Genomic DNA, 7762 nt, shown 5'->3' on the forward strand with positions numbered 1-7762 from the left:
TTAACTTTCCTGTTAAGGCTAAGTACTTTACCATGCATACACACAAGGCATCTTTAAATACACATTAACAAAGACAACACACTGCTACTATACTAAATTATTGTCTTCTGTTAATATACACATGGATAAAAAGATATCTAATGTTTTAAATTTTATTAATGTTAATTAAAATAATGTAAAATGGATTTAGACATTAGAGTTTAAAAAATAATGTTTTTTGCTTAATGTCATTTTTAGTTTCAAGTTTGTTAATTATTATTCTGAATTAAATTTAATAATTAAATAAAATTATTAAATGTAATTCAAAAATTATTGTAATTGTTAATTAATGTTAGCATAAGATAGCAGTCTAACTGCATATCTTTAGAAAAATTATTTTATATTATTAATAGTTAGCCAAACTATAATCTGAATAATCCAAAGTTTAGTATGATTATCATAGAATATTTGTGCTTGATTGTTTATTTACAGTACATCTATAATGATTTGTTAATAGAAATGAAACAGAAAAAGAAATAGTTTAATGCAGTGTTTCTCAATGGGGGCAATATCGCCCCCATGTGGGCATTTTTCCATGTTGAGGGGACGATTTGTAACAATTTATATTTTGGGGGGCAAAAAACAATTTTCTGGGCGATATAGTAAAACATTATATTAAGATTAATTAGATATTTTATTCGTTATATCATACAATAATTAAACAAATAACATTATACTACTCACTAGTCTATTCAATGCAGTACAAATTTGGCATTAGCCCTGGCCCACGGCATCAGAATTTTGAAGTGAAGGGGCGATACTATGTAACGGTTTTATTGAAGGGGCGGCGATTCATTAGAGGTTGAGAAACACTGATTTAATGCTTGAGATGGCAACTTCTAAACTGAATACTGGTAATTATCTTATTTTCAAGTCATCCCAGTGGAATGTATCCCATTCCATTTGGATGACTGTTGACATTTTCTGTGGAGTATTTCATCACTATGGGTTGTCTGCCTAAAATTATGGTACTTTTTATTTTTTAAGGTTTATTACAAATCTTTAAGAAATTTACCTTTCACTGTTTTATTTATATATTTAGTTCAAGATAATAGAGGATGCATTGCAGCAAAATCAATGATAAAAAGTAATTGATTTTGTAATAATTAATTAATTTCATATAAACAGTGTTGTGTATAATTACAATGCATACATGTTTTACTAATTAGGTTAAGTTAACAATACATTTAAAACTATTTGGCAAATAAGAACCAATTATCTTGTGATAAATTTTGTTCTAATTTAATTCAATGAATTGAAAGATATGATACCAAAATAACAGCATGTAAGATAGCATATGTTGTTGTTATTTATTATTTCAGTAATAAAGTAAGAACAATATAAGTTGCTTTATGTATTGTTTTCTCTTTATACATTATTATTTATGTATTTTTATCATTAATGTATTTCTAAATAATTTTTTCAGTGGTAAAATGCACTGTCTTATTGAAGAATATGGATGATTTTTCAAGAGTGAATGATATTTATAAGGATTGTAAGTGCAATGCAGCTTATTGTTTTTTATTTTGCTATTTCATTTTTAATCTCAATAATCTCAATAAAATGTAGCAGTAAGTAGAAATTTCTTTTTATTGATAATTATCTGGCTTAAGTTGTTACAGACTAAACAGCAAAATATACAGTACAATTTCTTTTTTTCCCTCTAAACATAACTTCAAAAACTGAAACTAATAGATCAAGGAATAATAAAGAACATTAAAGTTTATTATTGAAAATACATTTTAATGAAAATTTGGAAGCTTAGAAGAGATTCAGTCTTTGAAAGGTTTAATTCTGCTCTGAGATTGTGTATATGAAATTCACAAGGTCAAGAAACAATGTTTTCCATCCACTATCGAGAATTACTTCAGAAAAGCCATCATTATGAAGGAAATTAAAAATAATGTACTACATGAATGCAGACAGTGATATTCAAGCTCACAATTTACCAGTGGAAGAGTTCAATATGTTGAATAAAGAAATATAAGATGATAATAGACTTGTTAGCAAACCATCAGGTAATGAAGTATTTACAACATTCCAGACAATAAGGCAGGCCTGCAATTTCAAGGGGGTTGGAGAAAGACAACTCAATTTGTTAAATGAATGCAAATTGTTTATTGAAAGGAAAACTTTAAAAACTGCATACAAACAAAAATAAATTAATTTTTTTTAATACTGCACTAGTAAATATGCCCATCAAGAATGACAGATTATATGATGTTTAGTAAAGTGAAAGTAAATGAAATAACTAGAAGTACAATTTTATTTTCTAATTTTTATTAAAGGAAATGAATTTCTAGCTATATGCCCCTCTTCAGTCCATATTATATATAACTAGCAGATAAGCCCAGCATTGCTCATGCAAGAAGTAATGATAGCAAAGATTAAGATTATTAGATTATAGCCAATCTTATCCATTTTGACCAGGTGCAAGAATAAGTCCCCCCTCTTCAGAGACTAATTAGAAGGTTTTTAGGTGGGTCTAAAAATATGTTCAATTTCCTGCAAAAATGCAAAAAACCGCATCTAAAATAGTACAGTAGAAGCCAAATTCTTCAGGGGAATTCTTAATTCTCCTCTCTCCACAGGGGAAATTTCCAAAAATCCCTTCTTAGTGTACACATACTCATGACATACCATAACTGTGTACCAAATTTCAACTTCTAACCATTTGGGCTCTGTGCTTATTATTGTTATCATCAACTCATCTTGATTATATTATAAGATGATACAACTGTAATATAACTAATGTTGACAACAGGAATACCTGACTGGAAAAATGGACAACTGAAGTATTTATTACCTTATTTTTAGCCAGTTTTTATTGGTTTTAAAGTTTTTGTTTTTACTCCTTTTATTTGTCAATTTTTTCCATATTTTTAGCAAGGTTTACTTTTTTATTTTATACTTTTACTAGTTTTACTGTACATTTTTAACACTTAGTTATTCCAGTTATCATTACATTAGTTATATTAGAGTTTTATCATTATATGTAATAAGGACTGAAAAGAAACATATAGCCCAAAATGCATTTCCTATAATAAAAATTAGAAAATAAAAGCTACTATTTCCATCGAAAAAGTGTTCCCAATGATAAGTTCTCCATAGCAAATTTGTGCTTAATTCCAAAGAACATTCACTCAAAAAAGAGAACAGCTAGCAATCAATAAGTACAATATTTTATTAAAGAAAAATTTAGCATACATCACAAAACATCTTTAAAAATAATATTTCTGATAGATGTATCTCTTTTATCATCATCATGTGTAATTTTTATTTTCTGAAAAATATTATCTGAACTCAATGCAATTTTAAAGAAGTTATGCTGATTAGCTTTGTCAATGGCTTGTCCAAAATTCTTTACAGTTCTTTCAGGCTAGCAACTTAATGTGAAGAAAGACTTGGACAATCACTTGTTTTAAAAACAAAGAAAATAATTTGAATAGATATTTAACAAAGCACTAAACCATGAATTCTTTATGTTTTCACCACAAATAGATCATAGTAGATATTGTAGATCGCATGCTCTGGAAAACACTTGGACCTCCAATGTTTTATTTAATAGTTAATTAAACTTTAATAAATATAAAATAATTTTAATGTATAAAATAGGCTAAACCATAATAAATTCAAAATTTATAACACCTTGCTTATGAATAATAGCATCAAAGTGAAGTCATAGTGTTTGAAGTTCAGATCCCCAATTGTAGCATTGAAATCTTGTTGGAAGTTATTATAGTGCATAATAGTAGAAAGAAGTTATACATTTTGTACATATTGATTTGAACATATTGTATTTAATAATATTGTATATAATAATTATTATAGAAATGGATAGAATAAGAATATTGTACCATATATACAGGATTGTAACACTGTTTTCCTTATCATTACAACCTTATTTTAAAACAAAAAAGAAATATTGTATATTGTACAGAAGATGGAATACATCCTCAGATTTCAAAAGATGGCAATCAACTAGTTAAAACTACATCTGGTCTCCTAACCTTCTCTCTCTCATCTGAAGCTCTCATTGATTTTCTTATCAATTCATAAATGTTCCTTCTTGAGAGAGAGAGCTGGTGGTGTGATAGTGCGGCTCTCACAAATTCTTTTAAGCAGTCTTAAAAGAACTTAAAATCTTGATGTAATAGTTATTCTTTAAAATTAAATTATTCAGTGTCTTACATATTTTTTATTTACTATTTTACTAACTAAATAAAAATTCTTTGTGAACTCATTCATTGAAATCCCTTGCTATCAAAGGACAAAAATTCAGAATGATGTTGATAACTTTTACAATAAATTTTCTGAAATCTGTCAAACAAAAACATGCACATGACTGAAAGTGTCATTAGCATACATTTCAATAATAATTTTTATTTTCAAAAAAAAACTTAATATTTACTCTTAGTTCCATCAAATACTAGCAATAATTTTCATAACATCTCTAATGTGATTATGAAATTCACAAGGTCAAGAAACAATGTTTTCCATCCACTATCGAGAATTACTTCAGAAAAGCCATCATTATGAAGGAAATTAAAAATAATGTACTACATGAATGCAGACAGTGATATTCAAGCTCACAATTTACCAGTGGAAGAGTTCAATATGTTGNATTTTCATAACATCTCTAATGTGATTGTTAGCAAATAATGAGTGATACATGTATGAGCTCGGATTGGTTGGCTCTCTAGACATATTGAATCTCATTCTTATATGTTTTATATCCATTCAGTCTTTATTGCATTTAGCACTGTGTAGAATGTAATTTCTTCAATGAATTGCAGTGAAATTTGGAAGACATGTTTTTAGTTCCGTATTTTTGCAGAATGACTGGTATGCCAGTCTATTCAGGGGTGACCATGAAATCAAATCAGTTATGATACCAGATCCATATGGTAATAGCTGGCATTCTGGTTTATCCCAGAAAAGCTGGCATGCCAATTTATGTGAGGTTATACATCCCTCTCTAGAGGGCACATTAAAAGAAAATGAGAGAGTTACAATAAAGTTTAATTATAACTACCTAATAATTGAGTATAAATTTCAGATTTAGTTATAAAATGTGATCTTTATTTATAAATATAAAGTTTTAANATTTTTATTTTCAAAAAAAAACTTAATATTTACTCTTAGTTCCATCAAATACTAGCAATAATTTTCATAACATCTCTAATGTGATTGTTAGCAAATGAGTGATACATGTGTGAGCTTGAAGAGGATCACTTGGATTGGTTGTCTCTCTAGACATATTGAATCTCATTCTTATATGCTTTATATCCATTCAGTCTTTATTGCATTTAGCATTGTGTAGAATGTAATTTCTTCAATGAATTGCAGTGAAGTTTGGAAGACATGTTTTTAGTTCTGTATTTTTGCGGAATGACTGGCATGACAGTATATTCAGGGGTGACCATGAAATCAAATCAATTACGATACCAGATCCATATGGTAAAAGCTGGCATGCTGGTTTATCCCAGGAATGCTGGCATGCCGATTTATGTGAGGTTATACATCCCTCTCTAGAGGGCACATTAAAAGAAAATGAGTGAGTTACAATAAAGTTTAATTATAACTACCTAATATTTGTGTAATATTTGAGTATAAATTTCAGATTTAGTTATAAAATGTGATCTTTATTTATAAATATAAACTATTACCAAAAGTTTATTAAATTGAATGCTTTAAAAATATACATTAATAACAAACTTAAAATGTGCATGATGTGTAAAAATGTTTTATTATAGGTGGGAATAAAATAAAAATACATTGAGTAATTTATACTTATTTCACTCATAGATCTGACCTTTCAGCATGTTCTTTTTGTGAATAAAAAAGTTTCAAATTTTTCATAGAAGAAGGAAAATTTTTGTCTGTTAAATCTAGTCCATTAAATTGAGGGTCTACTGCAGGGGTGTCAAACTCAAACTCCTTAAGTGCCAAATTTTTGTCTCGAGTATGACAGCGGGCCAGATTAAAAGTAAAATACAAATGTAATACTAAGTATAAATAAGAAGTATATAAAGTTTGATTTTATTAAAGAAAAAAAATAATAATTTTTTTAAGTAGAGACGTATTAAACCAAAATATTATTTTGAGGATCCAGAAACTTGACTTCTTTTACGCTTCATTATCTCCTCGATGTTTGGTGTCAACGACAGAATTTACTCCAATCCAAGTCATAATTTGGTATTAACTGCTCAATTGCTGAGTAAATATCTTGAGCTGTGGTAGTACTCTTCAATGGTATGCACTGCAGCAACTCTTCCATGATGTTAAAATCTTCATTAATTCCACGAATAAATACAGCAAGCTGCGATGTATCTCTGATATCTGTACTTTCATCGGCTGCTAAGGAATACCAGATAAATTCTTTAATTTTATGTTTAAGTTGAAAGTCCAAATTTTCTGCCAATTCATTTACTCTGGAAGCAATTGTATTTCTAGTCAGAGGAATTTCTTGAATGACTTGTTTCTGTGATGGGAATGAAATGTCGGCCACGTCTAGCATACATTCTTTTAAAAATTCGCCATCACTGAAAGCTTTTGATTTTTTTGCAATCTTTAGTGCGATCGAATAACTAGCTTTCAATGCATTCTCACTGTCAGTTTTTGATTTTTTAAAAAATGATTGCTACCCCATAAGTTTAGTTTTCAAAGATGTCAGTTTTTCTTGCCTAATTTCGTTGGTAATTAACTCAAACTTGTCTTTATGATTCGTTTCATAGTGTCTTTTCACATTAAATTCTTTACAAACGGCAATAATCTTATTGCAAATCAAACAAAGTGGCTTACCATTCCATTCAATAAAAAAGTACAAAATTTCCCACTTTGGCTGGAAAATACGGCACTCACTATCAACTTTTCTTTTTACTGACATTATTTATTGAAAATTTTTTACCTTTGCAGTTTATTTGACCAAACTCGCTCACCAATAACTAAACGCAACAAAGTCTCTAATTACGGAAGTGATTTGAATACTGAACAACGTTGCCAGATGATTTTAGCTTTAGTGAACAAAAATTTTCTAAAAAAGTAGCCCAAAAGTATCTGAATCAAAAAATTCATTTTTAATAACGCAAGATTTGGTAACAAAATAAAAAAACAACATTCGTACTTTTCCAGCAAAAATAAATAATCTTGTTTAGACGAACTTTGAAGTTCAAAAGATGAAATAGAGAAAACATAATGTAAACAAGAAATTAAACACAAAAATAAATCAAATAAAATTAATATCACTAAGTAATATGAATAAATAAATAAATAAAAATAATAAACATCGAAATTTTAACACAGGAAACCAATTACACGAATAATTTTATTAAGGCTCTGCATCAAACATGCGCATAACTTCGATGTTCAATTTTTCAAACTCTTGGAATCGAACCTGATGATGACCGTTAAAGACGTTAGAAAACGTTCGTTTTTGAAGTGAATTATTGCTGGTTTGTTGGTAATTTTGTAGTTATTTTATTAATTCTCACACCAGTAGTGTTGGTATGATGGATGATTATTGAATTAATATCGGGGGCCACAACTAATTGCCTCGAGGGCCAGTGATGGCCCGCGGGCCGTATCTTTGACACCCCTGGTCTACTGTATTTCAATGAGATTGTAGTGTGAATGTAGTTTCAGATGAAATCATTTAAATATTTATAATAAATTTTAAATAATAAGTAATTAAAAAATAATAATATAAATTATATTAATTCTT

At 28.5% G+C, this 7762-nt stretch overlaps 1 protein-coding gene across 1 annotated transcript; it reads right to left on the reverse strand.

Annotated features, from left to right (window-relative positions):
* Nucleotides 1-6199: 6199 nt before the first annotated feature.
* Nucleotides 6200-6559, reverse strand: LOC111634560 (general transcription factor II-I repeat domain-containing protein 2A-like). The gene has a single exon (XM_023379361.1). It carries the CDS (start codon nucleotides 6557-6559, stop codon nucleotides 6200-6202), a length of 360 nt encoding a protein of 119 aa, XP_023235129.1.
* Nucleotides 6560-7762: the final 1203 nt, after the last annotated feature.

Source organism: Centruroides sculpturatus, unplaced genomic scaffold, assembly GCF_000671375.1.
Source record: "Centruroides sculpturatus isolate CEXI.00-Female unplaced genomic scaffold, Cexi_2.0 scaffold706, whole genome shotgun sequence".
Lineage (NCBI taxonomy): Eukaryota > Metazoa > Arthropoda > Arachnida > Scorpiones > Buthidae > Centruroides > Centruroides sculpturatus.

Excerpts from the sequence above, each read along its gene's own strand:
- LOC111634560 (XM_023379361.1), bottom strand. The coding sequence starts at position 6,559 with ATGCTAGACGTGGCCGACATTTCATTCCCATCACAGAAACAAGTCATT.